This window comes from Choloepus didactylus, chromosome 18 (genome assembly GCF_015220235.1).
Source record: "Choloepus didactylus isolate mChoDid1 chromosome 18, mChoDid1.pri, whole genome shotgun sequence".
In the NCBI taxonomy this organism is placed as follows: Eukaryota; Metazoa; Chordata; class Mammalia; order Pilosa; family Megalonychidae; genus Choloepus; species Choloepus didactylus.
Genome location: NC_051324.1, coordinates 27,997,606 through 28,023,560, shown reverse-complemented (window position 1 = coordinate 28,023,560; position 25,955 = coordinate 27,997,606). Strand labels below are relative to the sequence as shown.

The following is a 25,955-nucleotide window of genomic DNA, read 5'->3' as shown; positions in this document are numbered from 1 at the left end:
AGAGAGAGACCATTGAAATACTAATGACCTCCCCCCAGGGGGTCTATCTTCTCTAAGAGCAAAGGGGTGGGGCCCTTTCCATTCAGAACCAGACCCCAGAGCCTGGGGGAATACGGCCATACCTCCTCACACCAGTCACCTGCTGCCTCACCCGCTGGGCAGAAAAGCACAGTGACCTGAGGCATCACAGGGTGGAGCAATTTTCTAAGACATACCCTCAGGGAAACCAGATACTGACTATTTCTTCTCTCTGGGACCTGAGCCTGTTCTGGTCTGGGAAATCTGATTTGGATAACCAAGGAAACCATGCCTAGACAACAGAAAATTACAACCTACACTAAGAAAAACAAAGTTATGGCCCAGTCAAAGGAACAAACGTACACTTCAACTGAGATACAGGAATTTAAACAATTAATGCTAAATCAATTCAAAAAGTTTAGAGAAGATACTGCAAAAGAGATAAGAGGCTGTAAAGAAAACACTGGGCATACATAAGGCAGAAATTGAAGGTTCAAAAAAACAACTAGTAGAATCTATGGAAATGAAAGGCACAACACAAGAGATGAAAGACACAATGGAAACATACAACAGCAGATCTCAAGAGGCAGAAGAAAACACTCAGGAACTGGAAAACAAAACACCTGAAAGCCTACATGCAAAGGAGCAGATGGAGAAAAGAATGAAAAAATATGAGCAACGTCTCCAGGAACTTAAGGATGAAACAAAGTACAATAATGTACGTATCATTGGTGTCCCAGAAGGAGAAGAGAAGGGAAAAGGGGCAGAAGCAATAATAGAGGAAATAATTAATGAAAACTTTCCATCTCTTATGAAAGACATAAAATTACAGATCCAAGAAGCGCAGCATACTCCAAACAGAAGAGATCTGAATAGGCCTATGCCAAGACACTTAATAATCAGATTATCAAATGTCAAAAACAAAGAGAGAATCCTGAAAGCAGCAAGAGAAAGCGATTCATTACATACAAAGGAAGCTTCATAAGACAATGTGCGGATATCTCAGCAGAAACCATGGAGGCAAGAAGGAAGTGGTGTGATATATTTAAGATACTGAAAAACTGTCAACCAACCAAGAATCCTATATCCAGCAAAGCTGTCCTTCAAATATGAGGGAGAGCTCAAAATATTTTCTGACAAACAGAAACGAGAGACTTTGTGAACAAGACACCCACCCTACAGGAAATACTAAAGGGAGCAGTACAGAGTGATAGAAGACAGGAGTGCGTGGTTTGGAACACAATTTTGGGAGACGGTAGCACAACAATGGCAGTACACTGAACAAAGATAACTATGAATACGGTTGAGAGAGGAAGGTTGGGAGCATATGAGACACCAGAAGAAAGGAGGAAAGATAAAGACTGGGACTGTGTAACTTGGTGAAATCTAGAGTGTTCAACAATTGTGATAAAATGTACAAATATGTTCTTTTACGAGGGAGAACAAGCAAATGTCAACCTTGCATAGTGTTAAAAATGGGGAGGCACTGGGGGAGGGATGCAATCAACATAAACTAGAGACTGTAACTAATAAAAAAAAAAATTAATAATGTCAGAAAATTTCCCTAATTGGAGAAATGACATTATCTTAAGGCTTGCACACGCCCAAGGAACCTCAAGTAGGAAACGGAGAAACAGGAACTCTTGTGCATTGGTGGTGAGAATGTAAAATGGTGTAGCCACTTTGGAAAACAATTTGGCAGTTCCTCAAAAAGTAATTCCACTCTTAGGCATATACCCCAAATAACTGAAAGCAGGGACTCAAACAGATACATGTACATCAATCAATGTTCATCACTGCATTATTCACAATAGCCAAAAGGTGGAAACAAACCAAGTGTATATGAAGATATAAATAGATAAATTATCGTATATGCCTACAATGGAATACCATTTAGCCATAAATAAGAGCTATTAAAAAAAAGGAACAAAATTCTATTACATGCTACAACCTGAACCTTGAAGACATTATGCTTAATACTTCCATATACATTTCCTAAGAACACAAATATTCACTAATGTAACTTCATTAAGTATAGTTACCAAGTTCAAGAAGTTTAACAATAATAAGGAGCATATACTCTATATTCCATTTTTTTCAATTGTCCCAATAATGTCCCTTTGGGCATTTTCTTCCCCGTTGTTAGATCATGTTTTGCACTTAACTGTCATTGATCCTTTAGTGTCTCTCTTTTTTTAAGATTGTGGAAACATATATAACATTAAATTTCCCTTCTATTAAAAGATAAAACAAATATTTAATGCATATGACCCAACAATTCCACTGATAGAGCAGTGTGGACAAAATTTAAAAAAGCATTATGCTGTACAACAGAAGCCGGACACAAAATGGCACACATTGGCTTCCTATTACTTGAAATTTCAGAACAGACAAAACCAATTTATGTTGATGTTCATCAGAATAGTGATTACCTGGGAGTGGAGGGTGGGGTGGGGGAAGTTGCTGACTAAAAAAGGATCCAAGGCAACTTGGAAATATTCTATATTTTGATCTGGATGATAGTTACATGGCTATTTACATATGTTAAATATTTGCTGAGTTGTATGCTTAAGATTAAAACTCAAAACTTTTAACATATCACTTCACAAAAACAGTTTTAAATTATGATAGCTAAATATCATAATAAACCAACTTTTATATAATTGTGATATGTAATTTATAACCATAAAAATTCAAAACTTACCAGGGAAGGAGTATTAAATTTGATTTCTTCAAAGCAGCCATCAAACATTAAACTAAATGTTGGGTCTTTAGAAATAAAACATTTTTATTACATTAAGATCACTAAATCACTTTTTTCAGTTATACTTTTCTCTGGATATTCTATATTTCATCATTAATGAAAATAACAATATCATGAAAATTATAACACCTTTAAAAATTGAGTTTCTATCTTAACCTAAAGTAACTATGATCTTTTAATTAAGCTACCAACTAACTCGTGATTAATAAGGTTTTTATCAATATTTTTAGAGTACAATCACCATCAAATGGGCTAATAATTTGTAAACAGAGACTAACACAAAACATATTCAGAAAAATACAAATCCATTGCAGAGATATCCTACTGAATATTTGTAATGAAAAATATTAGACAAGGATACAATATAATATTTGTAATGAAAAAATTACATTGTATGAGTTTTTTTTTTTTAATTCAGTTTTATTGAAATCTATTCACATACCATACAATCATCCATGGTATAGAATCAACTGTTCACAGTACGATCATATACTTATGCATTCATCACCACAATCTATTTCTGAACATTTTCCGTACATCAGAAAGAATCAGAATAAGAGTAAAAAAATAAGAGTAAAAAAAGAATACCCAAACCATCCCCCCCATCCCACCCTATTTGTCATTCAGTTTTTATCCCCATTTTTCTATCATCCATCCATATACTAGATAAAGGGAATGTGATCCACAAGGTTTTCACAATCACACTGTCACCCCTTGTAATCTACATTATTATATAATCATCCTCAGGAGTCCAGACTACTGGGTTGGAGTTTGGTCGTTTCAGGTATTTACTTCTAGCTATTCCGATACATTAAAACCTAAGAGGTGTTATCTATATAGTGCATAAGAATGTCCATCAGAGTGACCTCTCGACTCCATTTGAAATCTCTCAGCCACTGAAAACTATTTCGTCTCATTTTGCATCCCCCTTTTGGGCAAGAAGATATTCTCAATCCCACGATGCCGGGTCCAGATTCATCCCCAGGAGTCATATCCTGCGTTGCCAGGGAGCTTTACACCCCTGGGACTCGGGTCCCATGTAGAGGGGAGGGCAGTGAGTTCACCTGCTGAGGTGGCTCAGTTAGAGAGAGAGAGGGCCACATTTGAGCAACAAAGAGGTACTCAGGGGGAGACTCTTAGGCACAATTATATGCAAGTTTAGCGTCTCCTTTGCAGTAAGGAGCTTCATAAGGGTAAGTCCCACGATCAAGGGCTTGGCACATCAAACCGCCAGTCCCAATGTTTGTGACAACATCGACACCAGTCCAGGTGAGGAAGTCCAACACTTCTGCACCTTCCCCCAGCTCCTTGGGGCGGGGGGAGTAGGCAGTAAATATATTTTTTATTCTCTGCCCAAATTACTTTGGGATGTATCACTATTTCACTCTAACCTATACCAACCTACCATATCTCACTTCCTATTCAAAGTTCTATGTAATTGTGGTGTTTGAACAAACCAACTGTAGAGTTATGCTGTTTAGAAAATATAGATCCTGCACCAAATAGACATCTCTTCCTTTGGTCTCACATGGAAGTTGAAGTTTTAAAACACAGTCAGTTTCGACCTTTACCCTTTGGCCCAGTTTGCCCTAGTCTTAACTAGATCTTACATTGTATGAGTTTTTAAAATTAAACATTGAATGCTAATTTGGGTGAAGGGATCAATTCTGTTAAGGCTCTTGATGGTTTATATTGGCTAATATATGCAATAATCCATATGGAAATGCTATCAGGGGCAAAGGAATGGCTAAGAAGAAAGTTCAATATTAAGGAACTGCAGAAAGGTTGAGCTCCGTAAGAAAATTTTGAACAAGCTTGATATGGTGGCGTGGTAGTAAATGAGGCTTGGTGATCTAATTTTAGGTATAAGAAAAAGTAAAGGAAGGATCTGGTATGTTCCTCACCAAAATCCCTTTAATGAATAGTCCATAAGTTTCTCTATGTGCTATTCTCAGCTTCCTAAATGTCTAACACCCAACATAATGATCCACTATAATACTAATTTTTAATTTGTTAATTTAATTTTATAAGTACTCAAGCTGCAAGTCAATGGCAAATTAAATAATTCTTAGTTTAAAAAATGATCTAGGAGCCTCCTCATTTTAGGAAAAAAAGAAAAAAAAGATTTTGTTTCCTGACTTCTAAAGGAACATTTCTAACTAAAAAACTTTCACAAAATATTTTAAACAAATGTAATTAATTTTATAAAAATTGTTACCTACCACTTGTAGTAAGGATTACAGGTCTTTTAGTTGTTGCCATGAACGTTTTGATTGCATTTAAAAACCCAGCATCTTCATCGAAAATTACATCAACCTACAATCCATTTATAAGAATATAAATGTACTGTGTAATAATATACTTCCTAGATATCAATTAGGTTTACATATTAGATAGCCTATATGTCTGTTAGAGACAAAATTTATGAACAGTATGAATTCAGCCCATGCTGAAATCTTGGAATGTCTTAACACTATAAAAAAAGTATATAAATTATCAAACATTTAAACCAAGGAAATGCAGTCACCTGTAACTGGGTAGGTATAGATCAGACTAATTTCTACAATTCCTGAACAATAGTTAGTAACCTCAAATTGCATTTGTCTTCCTGAAGAAATTTTTCTATGGCTGACAGTTTTGTTTGCATTAATCTCAAATAGATACAAATATTCTTGACTTTCTTAGCTATTTTACAATCCTTTATGGAAAAACATTACTGGTAACTCTTAAAAGAAGTTTTTATCATGAGATACCATGATATACCTCTATAAGCCTACCTCCTCAAAAAGAATGAGAGATGTTGCATTTTTCCTGGTGGATTCCTCTGCTCCAAAGTCTCTGATGTTTGAATTAGCTGTCTTTGTCGGTTTAGCCTGAGTAATCTGTTTCTGTTCTAAAGAATTTTTTATTCCTACGTAAACAGAATATTAATATTTTAGGTTAAATCAACTGTTTATTAGAACACTGGATATTTTGGCAGAATAAGCTCAAACTGAAATCACTAATCTAAACTGAAACAAAATACCAAAATTCCTATACAGAAGACCTTCTGTGTAGCTGAGGTTCAATAAATAGCAATAGGAACTAATGAAATATGTTCACATTTTTATGTATTAATCATTAATATTTAAAAATATCAAATTTATTTTGTCAATGTAATATCTTACCTTTATTCTTTTCATGAAGTGCTCCTATTTCTTCATTATTTTTTAATCTGGAAGACACTTTAAAATAATTTGCCAAAGTCTTAGGGGGGAGTGCTCGCTTTGGTCCACTACTTTTTGGTGAAGGTGGAGGGAGCTTCCTTGGCGATGTAACAACTTTCTTAGGGGAGCTTAATTTTTCTGCCAAAAACGAATTACATTTGAAGACAAACATTCTAAAAATTAAACAGAAGTAATATATGCCTTGTTTCCAAGTTCAAGTGTCTAAAATATGTATAATTAGCATCACCAGAGGAGGTAGAGAGAACAGAAAAGACATTTAAAGAAGTAAGAGCTGAAAAATTTTCAAATCTGATGAAAACTATAAACCCACATATCCAAGAGGCTCAGCAAACCCCAAGTGCAAGAAACATGCAGAAAACTACAAGGGAAATCATAATCAAATTGCTGTAAAACCAGCAATAAAAAAGAAAATCTTAAAAGCAGTAAAGAATAATAATCACAAAAGATTGAAACACATTAACTATATAAAAATCCACGAGTCCCTAATGATACCAAAAACCAAAACAAAGAAACAAAAAAATTCATTGGTCAGCTTTGGAGGTTGGGAGGGCACCACTAAGAACTGATAAATAAAAGGACAGAATAAAGCATATTTAGTGACTTTTCTGTACAAACTGTATTTCAAAGTATCCAAATAGCTGATGAATCATAATGCTTATTCTTAGAATTCCAGTTAGTAAATGCAAAATGGCTGAGAGAACTTTTTTTAAATTGCCAGTTTTAATTTCTAATGAAACGAGTCTAGACAAAGATCATTAATGCTGTCAAGAAACTATTAGATAAGAGATTGATAGGGAACTTTATAATGGAAGGATCAGACTGAAAGTACTTGAACCCATCAGTCAATTTTAATATCACTAAAAGTGGGATAATTATGTGTCCCCTGCTACGATGCCATAGGAATGCCTTGGTCCTACCTATGCACATATACTAGCCTTCCAAAACTGAACCTGAATCTAATCAAGCCCACAGATCTAACTACCACTTTACTGGAAATACAGGGAAGAAAATATTAACCAAAACCATGAGGATACAACCAGCCAAGTTCAGAATGTGAGAAATTCTATGATATATGACCCAGGTCCTTCAACAAATAAATGACACGAAAAGAAAGGCTGAAGGAATTGTTACAGTGAAGAAAAGAAACTTAAGAGAAATTAATCAAATGTAAGATGTGACCTTCTTTGGATACTGATTTGAACCATTTGAAACACAAAAAAAAAACTGAAATCAACTGTGTATTAGATGATATTAAGGAAATTTTCTTAGGTCTGATAATATTGTATTTGTTATTATTATTTTTTAATGTCCTTATTAGTTAGAGATACCTATTGAAGTATTTATGGGTAAAATGATATAATGGTCTTCAGATTTGCTTTAAAATAGTCCAGAAAACACACACACAGAGCATGTGTATGTGTGTTGGAAAAGAAAAAAATATGAATGGCAACATGCTAAGATTTTTTCCTTAGATTTCTTTTTCTCCTCAAAAACATATGGCTTAAGTAGAATAATGTACTTACTTGGTGACTTGCCTATGTTGTAGCTATTAAAAAAACAAGGTTTTTGTGAGTTTACACCTTGCTTATCTACTTGATGGGACTGAGTAGCTTCCTTTAGTTGAGACAGAATTTGTCTACCACTGCGTTGGGAAGAGGCATTCACTTCAAATATCTAAAAGAACAAATATGAAAAAAGGTAGAATGTCTTATGGTTTATTTTAATTCATGGGTGATTATACATTAGCATTCTTTCACTATTACTAACCTTAAATCCAAGCTCCTGAGCACAGGCATAAACTGCAGCAGTTTTTCCCACTCCTGTTGGCCCTGTTATAAGAACAGTATTGCAAAGACGACTCTCTTCATCATCTGAACTTCCTTTAAAATCTATGCTGTCCAACAGATCTGAAAAATTATTCAAATGCACATAAAAGGATAATTGCTTAAGCTGCAACTCTATCTCACAAACCCAATTATCAAATCACACAAACTTCTTGCCAATAAAAGCTAGAAGTCTTATTTTTTTTTTTTTTTTTTTTTTTTTGTATAATTCATTAATATGTTTATTCTGAGTTGTAATCCATTATCACTTCAAAATGATCCACTTCAGAAAAAGTGTCCAGTGGATGCTGACCTACCAGTAAAAAAAGTCAGTCATTGATGTATAATACAAAATACACAATAAATTATACTTACATGCAATGACTAGACTATCACACACAAGGTAAAAAAATACAGAATTTTATGTACATCTTAAGATTTACATTTTCATATACATTTTATAAAGTTAAAAAAACAAATTCTCTGTGCAAAATCTTGTGTACAGAGTTTATATAATCCCATTCTTATGGCTATCCCACCACAAAGATATGCTTAAAACTATTAATACTATACTATAAACACTTTTATACTTCATATTCAATCTTGGCACCCATATACTAATACCATTATTTTTGAAATGATACTACAAAGGAATTAAAACACAATCATGCAGATGTTTCTTTTAATATAAGAAACATTTTAATATGTAAAATGTACTACTAATCGACATTTATCAATTCCATAGTTACCTAGTTCTGTTTAACTTCCTGTACCGCTTTCATACAGGTGCATGCAAAACTAGCAGATCATGGATTGTTTTAATAACACATTAAAAGAATACTATGAACTGACAATACTTAGGCATTAGGAATGCAACAGCCCTAACCTGTCTATTATTTCTGCTTTAGCAGAAACCTCAATTTAGACATTAGTTACTAAAATCCACAGATACGCTGATACTATAATTCCTAAGTGTATAGGATCTGCATCAGATAGTACATCAATCACTTAAAAAAACAAAACTAAGATGGTGTTTGACATTTACGAGTATATTCTCTGTTCTGAGACTGGAGGAGAAAGATCTAAGATAAGCCATTATCTTATCCCTGTTAAAAAGCACTTCACACTCCCAATCTGTTTAAATAAAGACACCCGAAGGCTTTATAAAAAGTTTAGGATATGCTACACTATTCCTCTTTAAAAATCTTAGACAGTAATAAATTGAAGGTAACAGCCGCTTCCCTCCTCTCCCAAGTAGCTAAAGATCCAGAAGGAAAATAAAGTGCCAATGTCTAAAGTATTTTCAATTGTTTAAGAAGCACTAACTCATTTGATGGCTTAAGATGAAAAATGAAAAATAGGCCAGTTCTGATCTGAATAAATAGAAGGTAGGTAATTCCAGTCTATGCAATTCCTGCCTATACGGGGGCTGGACCAGAAAACTACCTACTCCCCCATTTATTGCTTTGAAACCTGTGCACACACTGAATTCTGACACAGAACAATTCTATTTCTAAGATGGAAAGCACAGGGTCTTTGCCACTTTGAAGTTGAAAAAGAAGGTGCTCTCTTGATCACTGGATGGAGAAATGCTGAGACCCTCTTCTCCACAACTCATATCTTCACAAGAGTCTTCACTTTCGCTTTCATCAAAACAACCCCCCTCTGGTATTGTGGGCAATTCTGGAACACTATAGTAGCTGTTGTGGAGGTTCTGGGCTGTGCGCCTTGAAACAATCCAAACTAACTTTTTGTGATCAGGTTTGCAACATTCAGGAGAAGAATACTCGGCTAGGCATTTAGAAACTAACTCCCTCCAGTAAAAGAACTCGGTGTCATTAATCTTGGAATGTTTCTTAACAAGCAGGAGAATTTCCAATAATTCCATGGATTTCAATGTTTCTACTTCCAGATTGAGAAGGCACAAAGCTAATACTGATGGTTTTGCTTTTGAAAAGACAAGTCGGCAGTTGCAAGCTTTCAGCTGAGCTTCTAGTTTATCAAGGCTCAATATTTCTTTCCTTTCTGAAGTATGACAAAGTACAATAGTGTGGTATAAGTGCAAAAAGTTTAAGGCAGTAGTAGCTTCCAATTCATAGTGCAATTTTTCTGAAATTATTTTTTCCATCCGTTTTATGTCAGAAGAAGTACATTTACACTGACTAATCCGGATTACATCATGAGTAGATGGAATGTTGCATTCTTCTTCAACTATTCTAGCAGCCAGCAAAAAACAACAGACTCCAATGCAAGACAAATGTTTAGGCTTCACCTTCATAAAAGCCAAGAATCTATCCAAAATATTGACAGCCAGGACAAAAGTTTCAGTGCAAGATCCAAAAAAGTTGGTTAAACTCCTCAAATCTTCTACTTTGGCATTTCTCAATCGTGGACACAAAGTGTTATCATTCTCCGGAGTAGCCTCGATCAAGCTCAGTCCTTTTTCTCGAGGTTGGAATCTCTGTTCCTGTTCTAGGTAGAGGTTCAACAATCCGAAGAGCTGGACCCCTTCACGACCTGCCAGCTTCTCTGAACCCAAATCCTTCATCGTGCCGAATGCGCGCCTCCGCCAGCGGACCGGAGGGGGCTGGGCGCGGCGGGGGTGTCCGGACCAGTCTCCGAGGTCGGGGACCCGCCGCCTCAGCGGTACCCCAAGACCGGCATCCGACCCTTTCCCCCAGCCACCGCCGCCTCGGCCTTACAGCCCCGGCTCCATCCTGCTGACCGCGCGCCCACCCTCCCGCTGCAACGCAGCGCGGGCCCCTCCAGACCCGCCGCTCCAGGAGCAACTCCCACACCGTCGCCACTGCTGCGGCCGCCGCGAAGAAGCTAGAAGTCTTATTTACAAAAACTAGAAAACCAAATATCAAATACTAATTTTATAAAAATTCTTAGCTATTCTAACTCTAGAAATGTTCAGCAAAACAAAAAAAAAATGACTCAAAATACCTTCTTGTTTTTCATCTCTTTTTCCCTTCAAATTTTGTCCTTCTTCCAATTCAGCTCTTCTTTTCCAGTCTTTCAACCAACTGCCATAAGAAAATGTAGGTTAACAAAAATAATTCAAAAAATATAGACATCTCTTAGACCATATATTAAAAGGATTGTAGGGGGAAGTTATATTGTTTATTTTTAAGCACTCCACCCTGCTTCTGAATCAACTAAACAGTAAAATATTCTTATACAGGCACAAATATTGTTAAATGAAGTAATTTTTGCCTAAATACATATGACTATAAGTACATGGATATTCATCACACCACTGTTTATATTAGCCCTTAAAAGGAAAACCCTAAAAGAAATCTGGTGGGGGAAAAGATACATTATGATACATTCATGTAAGAAAACAGCTAACAGCAATCAAAAAGAATTGAGGTACATTGTATGATGACATGAAAGATATCTAAAGTATAATGCTAAGTATAATTGAAAGGGTTAAGTTCTAGTCTGGAGCTAGACTGCCTGTGTTTAACTCCCAGTTCCAGCACTTTCTAGCTGTGTGACACTGGACAAATAACCTCTCTGGGCCTCAGTTATGAGATAAGATGAGGACAACAGTATTCATCTTTATGGGATTATTCTAAGGATTAAATGAGCTAAGAACAGTTCAAACACTTAAAATAGTGCCAAGTTTATGACATTAGCTATCATTTCAGGTCTACTACAATTTCTTATCTGAAATCCTTTAGTTCATGTGAGTTTTAGAGTACAGAATTGTTCAGATATTAGAAAGGTAATTTGAGATGAACACCACATATTACATAATACCCCTAATGGGGTCTGGGGCAGGACATCTATAATCACTTAAATGATACCTTTTTAAAAAAAGTATGAATTCCTACTGAGAGAGACAGATAAAGACCATAATAAGCTTTATGTAATAAAATTTAAAAACTCAATTTTCAGAACTTTTTGGATTTGGGAATTGTAAACAGGGAATTATGGGCCTTATTAGAAGTAATACAAACCCATTTGTTAGGAAGAAAGAACTAATATATATATTAACTTATTTCTAGACGGTTTTATAAGAAATCTTTTAGTAGGAATTATCTCTGGAGAATAGATATCGGAGAAAAGAAAGACACTCCCTTTTCACTTAAAATTCTGCATTTTCATAAAAGATTTTGCCATGTAATGTATTACTTATAATTTTTTTTTTTTTTTTTGGCTCATAATAGAAAATGTTTAATGAACTAGTAACAGAAAAAGTCAGTTGAAGGAAGGCAGAGAAACTTTGTCTTGTAAGGACTAGAACCGAGGGACTCCATAATCATCTGGCATCCGTTCAATGTTGTACCTATGGTTAGAAATGTACATGATAGGAACTCCAGGGATCTTTCGAATTCTTCTCTTAAGGTCCCGGTCAACCATGGCCACAATATAACACTTATGCTGAGTTACTCTCTGTACCAAACAGTCATCTGCATAGGTTCCTTTGTGTGTGCATGGTAATCGTTCAAATCTTGGATCCTTGGCGATCCTTAGAGCCACTCGATACTTCTGTCCCAATTTCTCAATTTCAGCCATCACACAGTCAGTTATACAAGGGATACACTTGGCATACAAACAGTCCATCATTGACTGCACTAAATCCAGTTTGGCTTTAATGGAAAAGTTGATAAAGTTGGTATCTACCAGGATGTGGTAAGGTGGGCCCAGCTGTGTATTATATTGGAAAAATAAGCAGGAAGGATGTTGAGGCAACTCTCTTTCCTTGAGTGTGCTGGGATCTTTCTTTTCTTTCTTTTTAGGCTTTAATCTATCCTTTTCTTTAAGCCTCTGGTCTCTGAGACTAAGCATTCGCTTCATGGTCGCATACTTCCTTGTTTTCTTTTGTTTCCCCATGTTCACGCCACACTCTCTACTTATAATTTTAAAATTTCAATATAAATAAAATAAAATCAATAATAAATCATTAACTATTTCTCAATTTCTTTACAAATTTTACCAACCTATGTAACTTTTTTATGGCCACCTCATTGCCTATGAGTTCACTGGAGTTCTGAGGTTGATACTTCTCTGTCCAAAGCGTGTCTTCAATTCCAGAATCTAAAGCGAGAAACATATATGAAGGTATTCATTCCTGATATAAACACATATTATTAACTTACATTTGCATTACTGTTACAATGTAAGAATAATTGTGCAATTATTTATATTTACAAAATGCCAAAAAGGCAAATTTAGAACTTAACAACAAAACCCTTCTCCCTTAAAAAACTAACCATCATAAAGTCTCAAGAAAGTGAAGTTTAAAAGTGAACATTTAAATTTTTAATAACCTCTCAAGAAACATGAAACGTGAAATAATTTGTAGGATTGAAAAAGCAATAGTCTAAAGAAAACAAAAGCAGCATAAACTTTACTGGAGCCTACTTCTGACTACTGGAAAGAACCTAGTTAACGTGGAAAAATATGTTACGCTCCTAATTGAAAAGACTGAATATATAAAGGTGCCAATTCACTCCAAATCAATCTATAAACCATTGCAAAATCAAAATGCAATGGGATTTAAGCAGGTAGGGGAGCCTGAGAGTTCATTTAGTATAGTAAATGCAGAAGATAATAAAAAAATAATGATTGGAGACTTGTCTTACCAAGTATCAAAACATATTATAAAGCTACATAAATGGATGAATAAATCAAATCAATGGAAATACTTCGGAAAAACTATATAAACTAAATGGAAACATGTCAGAGATATGTGAAACAGGTTACAAGATAATGTGTATAGCATGATCCCAGTTTTTTAAAAAGCATATATGTACTCATAGAAGCATAAAAGAATCAAAGACTGTTAAGTATGGTTATTAGAGATAACCATAATTAGTGAGGCTTCTACTTATTTTATACACATATAAATAGTTTGAATGTTTCAATGAGCATATATTAAAAGAGAGAGGAAAAAAAAAGAGAGGTTAAAAAATGAAAGAGTTTCAGGACTCAAAGGAGAAAATCTTATTTACCAGGAATAGAAGATATTTTTGATGTAGATTCTTTGTCATCATCAATTATCACAATATCAAAATCTTCTGTTTCTGTTTTCACTTTACATGTTACATTCAAAGCAGTTTGTTTCTTCCTGGATGTTTTAGAAAATATACTTTTGCAAGAATCTAGCTTTATCCCAGAGGAGTTATTTCTTCTGTCAAGTTCTTCTGGCTTCTCACTTATATTTTTTGAACTTACTGAACATTCATTTGGTTTCTTTCTTTTTGACTTATGATTTTCAGTTTCCACTCGTTTCCTTTTGATTTCTTTTTGATTGACATCGGGTTCTAGTTGTGGACTTCCTACTTTGGGAATTATAGATATGTACGTGCTCACTAATCAGCAAAAACATTTTTTTTAATTCCTAATAATCTTAATATTTCAAAATATCCAATAGTCTTATTACTAAAAAATGAAAAGATAAAATTTAATGTGGCATATGAAATCAAGCTGGAAATCTTGTTACTTAGACTACCTTTAGTAAAAATTACATAAGTTAAAATGATCTCATCTAGGGCTTTCCTTAAATGAATAATTAATATTTTAACAGAATTAAAGCTGTCTGTGGGTTGGCATCTCTGGAAGCTGGCAGGAGCTAACACTGTATTGTACAAGAAGCTTTTACTTCAGCTGCACAATTCTCCCCGCCAGCTGTAAATAACATTCTGTCTACAGTGACCACTTCCAAGAATTAATGGTTAGCTCATCTTAGTGTTTTGGAAACTGAAATTTTAACATAAATAATAATTATCACTAACCTTGCTTACCATGACATTCAGAAAGTACCTGGTGCTCAGTTCGTTTTTTTAGAAGCAAAGGGAAATACTTTCTTAAGGGAAATTCAGGATTTGACCACCTGATCTCCTCCAGCAAAAGATTCCTTACTTCGTCAGTAAACTCCTTCCTTGTTCTCATAAGCTGCAATTAAGAATAAAATGCTTTTTAAAATGCCTTAATATTAATTATAACATACGTGGTTTCTGTCTAATGTCAACATCAATGTAGAATGAACTTTAATCACTAAATATAACTTTGCCAGCAAAGCTGTTATCTGCATAGCTTTTGAAGGATGAGCTCGTATTTTTCTTACTCTCCCTTTCAACCAATTTACTTTATACATTTATTTATTGTACACTGCTGACTTATAAATTATCTAAATGTGCTAAATAACCTAATATTTTGAAACTGGCTATCATTAATTTTTAAAATGTTTTTAAAGCTCTATGAGTATTTAAAAGATGTGTGCTACAATTAGTATTTATTTCTTAAAATTAGACTCTGGGAAAAATGAGCTCTAGACTACGACAGTAGATATCCAATTCTTTTTCCCTCTGAATGATGTGAAAGAAATACCACTACAATAACTGAGCCCTCTAACACTTACCACAACAGGAGAATTAATGCTTTTCAAATTTAAACTCAATGTTGAAAATTCACCAAGCGCAATACTGCATTTTGAGACATCTATTACTTTAGTATTCAGTTCTTTTAATTTAGTTAACAGAGCACAAGTGGGTGGTGTCAAGTGCCACAAATGGCACCCTAAAGAAAAGAGAAAAAATTATCTTAATAAATTTCCTTTATATACTGTCTATTTATTGAATGCTTAGTATATAAACATGGAAAGACTTGACAACTACATAATTACACAAAAGTACCAAAAACCCAAATGAGTACTCAGGGAACAAAATCCTTAATTCTAACAAATACAATTGGCAAAAAATTACATTACCTTCTTTCCCAACTATTAAAAGTGACCAAATATTAGCAAACTTTCTTTTCATTTTAACTCAACCTTAATAATCAAGGTAAAAAATTTAAGGTCAGTTAGCATCCTTTCAAAGTTTGAACTTTGAGTCAGACCTGGACTCAAATCTCTACTCTTCTATTTACTAATTACATGACCATGGGCAAGATCCTAAACCTTACTTTTCTCATCTGTAAAGTGGAGGTGACAATTATAATTCTCAACCTCCTAAAGTTTTTATGGTGATTAAACTAGACATGTACATGAAGTGCTTAGCAAATGCCAGACAATAACAAGTGTTCAATAACTCTTTTGGTACTAAGGACCTCTGTGCTTACCTCATCTGCTAAATTTTACAGTGGCACTCCCATGAAAACAGGTTTAACAAATTCATGTAAGAAAAGCATAACTAATTTTTGTAGTTGAACATACTATTAGAAAATGCTATATAAAACTGGACTAATAAATATAACAAAAAAGCGTCTGTCAATCAAGTGCCCAATGGCAGAGATGGAGGAAAAATGAAAAGGGATTACGAGAAAAACTCGATGGGAAATTCCCCATCCCAAAGAGAGGCTGAACAAAACTGATCAAGTATCAAGGTCAGAAATTCAAAAGGAAAAGAAAGGAGAACAGAGCACATTGTGGAATTTCATCGGCAAAAGGAGCACACTAAAACATACTGCAAAGCCAGCTGAGGAGAATGTAACTATTTTTGTGCTGAAAAAAAAGGGCTCTAGGTAAGAGCAATGACCAACTATAGATATAATATTTTGTACATGATCAGTAATTATAAGCTATAAGTAAAGTAAGATTGTGATTGCTATAGGTTTGTAACCAAAGGACTTAGATTATGTCTAGGCTAATATCACTGTAAAAGAGACTTGTACAAACAGTTCACTCTTGCATGCGGTTGTATATGAGAAAGAGGAAACTGGAGCAATGAAGCACTAGTACCCGTTACCCATACACTGGAGAAAATATTCATGGTACTAAACTGCAAAAGCTGTTCCGGAAGGGAGACAAACAGACTTCCCCTGGCCACCTAGTAGTAGACAGGAGAAGGACAGGGCTGGGGCTCCTCTGTGATAACACAGGCTATGATTTCAGAAGGGAACTGTCTTCATTCTAGAACACATGCCTCTCTAGGGAACAACATTCACTCAAGATCTCTCACATTTGCCTGTTCTCATGGAATAAGGGGTAAAGATGCCTTTGGCTTCCTTGGACCGCCCCCCCTCACATACATACCCATCCTCAGTAAACTGAGTCATAGGCTGAGGAAGAGATGATGAAACATACACTTAAAATTCCCACTAAAATCACCATAATTATACTTAAAACTCAGCCTCATCTTTAACCAACTTACATACATTTATATTACTTCTAACATTTAAGGAGTATTCTATAATAATAAACTTACCATCATCTTTTTGTTGTACATGAACAACTCTCTGAAAACTGGTACTCATAGCATTGTGCATATCCAATGCAACTGCTTTCTTTGCAATCTGTCGTTTCAACAAATCTGGCAAACCGCTCATTAGAAATTCACGCTTTGCTTTAAATTGCACATCACAATTCTGAGGTTTTTCAGATGTATCTTGACTTTTAAGAAAATGATTTGAAAAAGTTTAAGTTTATAAAACACTTAAAATATTACATTATCTAGAAAAAAATACATTTTAATTTAATTTGAAAAACTTTTATTCAGCATCCTAAAATGTTAAATCCTATTGGTAATCACAAAAATAAAAGTCTTTCAGTGTTAAGAAATTAAATAAAAATAAATATATATTTTAAAAAGACTGGAAGAACATCCACCAAAATGTTAACTGTGGCTATCTTTGAGTGGTAGGTAGGTGAGTTTTTATACTCTTCCTTTTCAGTTTTTAACATTTTTAAAATATATATTTAAATTATCATCAGAAATAAAATAAGTGCCATATTTTAAAAATTTTAATACAAGAGTGTCTAAAGTAATATTGCTTCTAATATAATAGCAGAGAAATCAGAACCCTTATTATCGGTGTCCTATTTTCACCTGACTTTAGTTTTACCTGGCTTACCTTCAGTTGCTAGTCATAGGAATCTCGACTGTAGGGGCAGGGGGTGGGAGAGAAGTAGAGGGAGGTGGAAGTGGGGTGGAAGGGAATGGAAGGGCGGGCAAAGACAGGGAATTGGAGTGTGTTTGTGGGGGAAGATATGTGATGATGTTATGTGAATACTGTGAATACTGAAATATTTTCTACAGATGGAAATTTGGGTTGGTGATTAAACAAGAGGCTACAAAAACTTTTATTTCTGTTTTCCTTTCCTATATGGGAGAAATGCGAGGAAATGAGGAGAAATGAGATCCAAAGCCAGATTGGAGGGACTGGTCTTAGAAAAGGGGAGGTACAGCTACTTTACTGTTAATAGGAGGGAAGGAAGAGACAATGGGTAAAGGGCTAAATTATCATGTATCTATAGCAGATGGTAATCTTAAAGGAGAGGAGTACAAGATATTAAAGCAGGTGGAGAGATACAATAGTTAAAAAAAACTTGGGAAACTGGATACATTGAGCAAATAAATAAACTGATTGAACAAATAAAATATATTGAGGATAAATGAGAGCCAAGTTTCTCACTGATGGAGAAGGTACTTATAAACATGAAAAGGGAGTGGGTGGGTGAAATAATCCTGAGTTGCTGGATGGAAACTAGAGATATAGGAATGAACTCAGGGCTTTATATCACACAGTAAGATATAGAAATAGTTTTGAATGTGTATGTGTATGCATTCGATACATGTATTTCCTAGCTTTATCTGCTGAGAAGGTATAGAAGAAATGACACTTCAAGAGCAATGAGCACCTAGATCCTGATTTCTAAATACCATCCTCCACTAAAAAGAACCAGGAAAAATGGCTGATTCCAACACTAGGGCAGGCGAAGTATAAAATGAGCCTGAAACATCTTACTTACCAAAAAGTAATGTTAAATGAATCATGGGGACAACCACAGGGATATAGAAGCCATCCTAAAGAGCTCCTATTGGCCAAGTTGATAACAATTTGAATGTCAAAATAAATGTTGATGATAATGGCTTACAACCCACTGAATAAAAGAGGAATCTATGAGTCCATATTGAGATAAGAAAATGAATAAATAGATAAATAAGAGAAGTGAAAGTTCTAATAGAAGCCAATTAACAAATATGGAAGGAATGATTGCAATAGAGAATCACCTTTAGGCAACCATATTGTGGTGGGTGACTGAGGTAGACACATCAGTCAATGTTAAGGTTAATAACTGGAGCAGGATATTGGTGTTATCTCAGAATATCTTCCCACAAAAAACTAATCAATTTCAAAGGGAAAAGGGTGGATTTAAAGTACAGAAACCAGGTAGATAGAAACACGTCTGGCTGATCAAGTTAAACATCCCAGTTGGTGGGACTGGTCACCATCGTATGTCTCCTTATGTGATGCACTGCGAAGAGCAGACCATTTCTATGATAATCCTGACAAGAATGTATGACCTGTAGGTTTGTACAGGTTAGTGAGAAATCCCAATACATCCCAAAGTAATTTGGGCAGAGAATAAAAATAAATTTGCAGGGCCACCCTGAGGAATTGGGGGAAAATGAGGACATGTTGGACTTCCCCATCTGAATATATTCAGAAAATATTACTGATATTCTCACAAACATTGAGGACTGCCAAATTAGTGGGCCTAGCCCTCGATCTTGGGCTTGCCCTTATGAAGCTTGTTACTGCAAAGGAGAGGCTAAGCCTACTTATAATTGTGCCTAAGAGTCTACCCCAGAGAACCTCTTTATTGCTCAGATGTGGCCTCACTCTCTGTAACCCCACTTGGTAGGTACACTCACTGCCCTCCTCACTACGTGGGACATGACTCCCAGGAGTGTAAATCTCCCTGGCAATGCAGAACATGACTCTTGGGGATAAGCCTGGACCCAGCATCATGGGACTGAGAAAATCTTCTTGACCAAAGGGGAAAGAGAGATGAAACAAAATAAACTTTCAGTGACTGAGAGATTTTAAATGAAGCTAAGAGATCACTCTAGAAGGCATTCTTATGCGCTATATAGATACCCTTTTTTAGATTTTAGTGTATTGGAATAGCTAGAAGGAAATACCTGAAACTGTAGAAATGCAACCCAGGAGTCTTGATTCTTGAAGACGACTGCATAACTATGTAGCTTACATGGTGCAACTGTGTGATTGCAAAAACCTTTTGGCTCACACTCCCTTTCTCCAGTGTATGGACAGATGAATAGAAAAATTGGGACAAAAACTAAATGAAAAATAGTGTGGGATGGGGGATGGAATGCTGTGGGTGTTCCTGTTTACTTTTATTTTTATTCTTTTTAGAGTAAGGAAAATGTTCAAAAATTAATTGGGATGATGAATGCATAATGATATGATGGTACTATGAACAGTTGGACTGTGGATGATTGTATGGTATGTGATTATATCTTAACAAAACTGAATTAAAAAAAAAAGTCATGATGCAATTAAAAAAAAAAAAAAAAGAATGTATGACCTGAGTGTGGTCATGAGGAAATATCAACAGACACATACAGCACATAATAACCCTTGACAATCTACTCAGCTACCTTAGATTCACTTTTTGTGGCACCTGCCTGTCAAAATCACCAGCATTCTACTTTATCTGCTCATGCATGTGAGCACCTAAAGTCACAAAACTGAGTACACTGATTCTACCATAAATTCACAATATCAGTTCAAATGGACCCTCGACACTGCAATCTTGCATTTTTCTGTTCAACTCGTTTTCTCTCCCACTCTTCATGAAGACGATCTCAAACATCTTTCATTCTTTTTAAACTCAGACCCTGTCCATTCCTACCTCCTCACCTTCAACAGATGTTCCCATGTCCCACATTACTGAGATAAGAGATATCAGATAGGAATTTCCTCATCTTCCTTACAAGGAACATGCAAATCTATCTATAACTCTACCCATTCTATCCTCCTTTCTCTCCTCTTAAAATAAAGAAGGTCCAATACAAGACTAACTCCTTCAAAACGGTTTGGAACTAATTCCATGCAACCTTCCCATAAACCTTAATGCCATCAATCATTCTTTCTCTCACATATTCAGTTTCTCAACTTTTCTGTGACTTGTAAACATGATCCAGTCTCTCTCATTAAATATATCAAAAAAAAAAAAAAAATCCTGATTCAATGTTTATGCCTCTCTAACTGACACCTTCTCTTCACAGCTAAAATTCTCAAAGTTGTCTATACTGGCTGTGATGGTAAGGTTCATGTCAACTTGGCCAGGTGATGGTGCCCAGTTGTCTGGTCAAGCAAACACTGGCCTAATCATTACTGCAAGGACATTTCATGGCTGGTTAATAAACCAGAAGGCTGTTTTATTAAATCATCAGTTGATTGACTGCATCTGTGGCAGATTACATCTACCATCAACTAAGGGAGTGTCTTCCGCAACGAGAATACAATCAGTTAGATTTAATCCAATCAGCTGAAGAATTTTAAGGGAGAAGAGAGAATTCCCACTTCTTCGGCCAGCCAGCCTCTCCTGGGGAGTTCATCAAAAACCTTCATCGGAGTCGCCAGCTCGCGGTCTGCCGTATGGAATTTGGACTCATACATCTCCACGGCTGTGTGAGACACTTTTATAAATCTCACATTTACAGTATCTCCTGTTGGTTCTGTTCCCCAAGAGAACCCTGACTAATACATTGGCTCTCTGCCATATGGAATTTGGACTCATACATCTCCATGGCTGCGTGAGACACTTTTATAAATCTCACATTTACAGATATCTCCTGTTGGTTCTGTTTCCCTAGAGAACCCTGACTAATACATTGGCTCTCTATTTCCTCACATCTCACTCACCCTTGAACTCGTTTCATCATGGCTTCCAGGCACACACTTGAATTATATCAAACATTTCAGAAAAAAGTAAGGCTAATTCTACACAAAGTATTTCAGAAAAGAGAAGAAAACACGTACCAATTCACAAAGACCAGCATAAAAATGATATCAAAACAAGACAAAGACATTGCAAGAAAACTACACACTAAAATCTCTCATAACTAGAGACATAAAAATCCTTTAAAAAGATTAGCAAATTGAATTCAGCAATATACAGAAAGACTAATAAATCACTATCCAATAAAGTTTATCCTAGAAATGCATGGTTGGTTTAACAATGGAAAAATCAATCAACTATAATTCACCACACTAACAAAGTAAAGGAGAAAAACTATATGACCATCTTGACAGATGCAAAAAAGCATCTGACAAAATTCAACAATCACTCATGATAAAAATTTGCAGGTATAAAAGGAGCTATGAAAATACTATAGGTGACATCATACTTAATGCTACAACGGTGAATGATTACCCCCTAAGGGCAGGAACAAGGCAAAGATGCTCAAATTTAACACTTCTATTCAGTCAACATTGTGCTGAAGTCCTAGTCAGTACAATTAGTTAAGAAAAATAAATAAAAAGAAAAAGATTGGAAAGGAAGAAGTAAAACTGTCCTTATTTGCAGACCATATAATTGTGTACATTTAAAAATCCTAGGGAATCTTTAAAAAGAGAGAGATTAAGTAAACTGGCACAACGTCAGACCCATAGGCAAAGAAAAAAAAAAAATCAACCGTGTTTCTGTATACTAGAAACAAACAGATGGAAAATAAAAATTTTTAAATACCATAAAGTAGCATAAAAAACAAAATACTTAGAGGTAAACTTAACAAAAATTTACAAAACCTCTACAACAAAAACTACAAAACACTGCTAAAAGAAATTAAAGACTTAAACAGACATACCATGTTCTTGAATCAGACTCATTATTAAGACGTCAATTTTCTCCAAATCAATTTATAAACTCAACACAATCACCTTCAAAATCCCAGGAGGATTTTGTGGAAATTGACATGCTAATTCTAACATTTATAAAAAATGCAAAGAACCTAGGATAGATAAAACAATCTTGAAAAAGAATATACCTGAAGGCCTATACACTACCTGATTTTAAGACTTAGTACAAAACTATAGTAATTAAAACTGTGTGGTAATGGTGTAAAAACAGAGAAATAAACCAATGAAATAAACTTCCCTTTATACAACTGTTTTACGAATCGAAACTATAAATTTTAAAAACTGATAAACTGGACTTCAATAAACGTCTGCTCTTTAAAAACCACCATTAAAAAATGAAAAGGCAAGCCAAGAGAGTGAGATACTACATTTGCAAAACATACATCTGACCAAGGCCTTGTATCCAGAATATATAAAGAATTCTCACAGCTCAATAAGAACAGAGACCACCCAAACAAAATTGGGTAAAAGATTTTTTAAGGAGGATGGACAAATAGCCAATAAGCATATGAAAAAAATGCTCATATCATTAGCTATCAGAGAAATTAAAATTAAAAATACTATGAGATATCACTATCTGCCTATTAGAACAGATAAAATTACAAACACTAACAATACCAACTGCTGACAAAGATGTGAAGCAACTAAAAATCTCATATAGTGCTGGTGGAAATGTAACATGGTGTAACTACTTTGGATAAGTATTTTTAAAAACTGCAAAAAATAAGTGTACACTTACCATACAACCCAGCCATTCCACTTCTGGGTATTTAACCCAAGAAAAAATGAAAATGTTATATCCGCACATCATTATGAACATCATATACGAATATTCATAACAGTTTCACTCACAAATGGCTTAATATTGGAAACAACCCAAATGCCCATCACCAAATGATAGACAAAATGTGGCACATCATACAGTGGAATACTACTCAGCAAAAATAAAGAATGAACATGAATAAATCTCAAAAATTATCATGCTGAGTGAAAGAAGCCAGACATAAAATAATAATACTGTATTGATTTCATTAATACAAAATTCTAGAAAATGCAAATCAATATACTAAAAAGAGATCCGTGTTTGTTTAGGGCTGGGGGCAGAGGGAGAAATCGGCTGCAAAAGAGCATGAGGTTCTTTTTTGGGGTGATGGAAACAATTCAGTATCATGATTGTGGTGGTGGTTTCACAGGTGTATACAATTGTCAAAGCTCACTAATGTACACTTTAAATGGATTCAGTTAATTGTACATAAATTATACCTCATAAAGGTTAAAATTAATTTAAACATTAAATTAAATGATTAAAAACAACAAAAAATCCACAATGAAAGACCACTATAAACCCAATAGAATGGCTAAAATTAAAAAGCCTGACAATGTCAAGCGTTGATGAGGATGTGGTGTAACTGGAGCTCTCATATATTGCTGGTGGGAGTATAAAATGGAAAAACTGCTTTGGAAGTTTGGTAATTTCTAAAAATGGTATACATGCACCTACTTAATAGAGCAAGACCCAAGAGAAATGAGAACACTTGTCTACACATGTGCACAAGAATGTTCATAGCAGCCTAATTCAAAAGAAACAATCAAAATGTCCACCAAAAAAGAATGGATAGATAAATTGTGGCATATTCATACAAGGAACACTATTCAGCAATGACATAGATCAAACTACGATACATTCAACACTATGGATAAATCTCAAAAATATTACCTTGACTGAAAGAAGCCAAATACAAAACTGTACTACCATATGATTTCATTTATATAAAATTCCAGAAAAGATTAATTAATCTATAGTGACAAGAAGCAGATCTGTGGTTGCATGGGACTAGGAATGGGGGACAAAGATTAACTGCAAAGAAGCACAAGGGAACATTTTTGGGGTGATAGAAATGTTCTATATCTTTATTGTGGTGGTGATTACACAAGTGTGTACATTTATTAAAATTCAAATTTTAATTCAAAATTTACTTAAAACAGATGCATATAATTATATGTATATTATACCTGAAAGAAACATTAAAAATATATATATATACATATATATGCTGACCAAGAAGCTAGATACAAAAGAGTATATACTGTATATTTCATTTATGTGAAGTTATAGAATAGACAAGCAAATCTTTGATAATAGAAATCAGAATAGTGGTAACCTCTTGGTGTGGTGGTGGTGGAGGTAATAATAGAAAAGGAGTAAGAGTAAACTTTACGGGGAAAAATATATTTTATATCTTGATATGGGTGTACTTGTCAAAATTGTACACTTAAGATCTATGCAGTTATCAATATGCAATTATACCTCAATAAAATGAAAACAGGGTAAAAACCTGAACTCAAGATGTCCCTACCTGGCCTTCTTCTACTGTACCATCCACTTGCAAATGCCAGAAACTTAGGTTTCATCCTTACATGTCCCTATCCCTCAGCTTCCCACACCCACGGATTTAATCATCAAGAGTTTTAAAATTTATCTCCTAAATACCTTTTCACACATCATCTCCAATACCGTTGCCCACAGCTCCATCATCTCATGACTGCATTCCTGCATCCACTCTAATCCCTACTCCAATCTACTCTTTAGACAATAACCAGATTAATTCAGCAGCTACATAAAACTTTAAACTCCAAATCTGTTTATATTCACACCCATGCTTAAAATTCTTTGACAGCTTCTCATTGCTCTTAGAGTAATGACAAAATTCTTTAACATGGCTTACAAGGTCCCTCATCGACTAACATCTACCTCACCAGCTTAATCTCACATTCTATTCACTTTTGCTCTCTCTACTCATGTTCACAGGCATCCTTTCAATCTCTTGTGTTTACCATGCTCCTTCCAATTATATACAGTCTTTGCATAGACCATTGGGAAGGAACAATTTTCCTCCCCCTGGTTAACTTGTCCCTATCACTTCAGATTTCAGTTCAAGTTTCAGGAAAGCCTTCCTTGATCAATTCTCTTAAAAACTGATACAGAACTTTGTACCTTTCCTTAGCATGACAATAATTTTTCTTCTGTTGGTTTGATCAAGTTTCCTCTCTAGAAGATAAGCCCTATGAAGTCAGGGAATGAATCTTGTTTTATTCCCCATAATATTCCTATACCAAGACAGTGCCTGGCATATAGTAGTTAATTAAATGTGTACTGCATGAATACAATTCATAGTAGGCACTTTGTTTTTTTGTTGGTTTATTATTTTGCTATTTTGCCAAGAGATGGGCACAAAGCTTTTACAGAAAAACAAGATCTTCAAACAGAGTTGTAGTAGTTTGTCCCAAAAAAGATGGCAGAGCAAGAAGCTTCGGGGCTCCATCCCTGAACAGAAGTTTTAAACAACTAGTAAGAACTGGCAGAAACATCTTTCACAAAGCTCCAGGAAACAGCTAAAAGATTGCCATTAACAGGATAACTGCCAAATCAAGACAAAGGCTACTTACAAGCAGAAGGATCTCGTGGTGCCCTGGCTGGCCCCTATCCCACTCCTT

The 25,955-nt window shown here is 35.0% G+C and overlaps 3 protein-coding genes across 7 annotated transcripts in view; all 3 read right to left on the bottom strand.

The window, feature by feature from the left end:
• The window catches only part of ATAD5 (ATPase family AAA domain containing 5), a 55,266-nt gene that overhangs the window by 11,987 nt on the left and 17,324 nt on the right, over positions 1–25,955 (bottom strand). Inside the window, exons 7-18 of one of the 5 annotated variants that reach the window (XM_037807891.1) lie at positions 16,994–17,178; positions 15,208–15,365; positions 14,582–14,741; positions 13,799–14,128; positions 12,785–12,881; positions 10,782–10,861; positions 7,777–7,916; positions 7,533–7,683; positions 5,950–6,126; positions 5,560–5,693; positions 5,005–5,098; positions 2,723–2,787 (exon numbers count right to left, since the gene is read on the bottom strand). In XM_037807891.1, the coding sequence (XP_037663819.1) occupies positions 2,723–2,787; positions 5,005–5,098; positions 5,560–5,693; positions 5,950–6,126; positions 7,533–7,683; positions 7,777–7,916; positions 10,782–10,861; positions 12,785–12,881; positions 13,799–14,128; positions 14,582–14,741; positions 15,208–15,365; positions 16,994–17,178 (1,771 nt within the window). The remainder of the gene's footprint in view (positions 1–2,722; positions 2,788–5,004; positions 5,099–5,559; positions 5,694–5,949; positions 6,127–7,532; positions 7,684–7,776; positions 7,917–10,781; positions 10,862–12,784; positions 12,882–13,798; positions 14,129–14,581; positions 14,742–15,207; positions 15,366–16,993; positions 17,179–25,955) is intronic. The other 4 variants (XM_037807895.1, XM_037807892.1, XM_037807893.1 and 1 more) reach the window with 4 other exon arrangements.
• Positions 8,237–10,602, bottom strand: LOC119513057 (cyclin-G2). Its single transcript, XM_037807905.1, has one exon. The coding sequence runs from the start codon at positions 10,378–10,380 to the stop codon at positions 9,346–9,348; it is 1,035 nt and encodes a 344-aa protein (XP_037663833.1). The 5' UTR covers positions 10,381–10,602; the 3' UTR covers positions 8,237–9,345.
• On the bottom strand, positions 12,066–12,677 carry LOC119513058 (rRNA-processing protein FCF1 homolog). Its single transcript, XM_037807906.1, has one exon. The coding sequence runs from the start codon at positions 12,675–12,677 to the stop codon at positions 12,081–12,083; it is 597 nt and encodes a 198-aa protein (XP_037663834.1). The 3' UTR covers positions 12,066–12,080.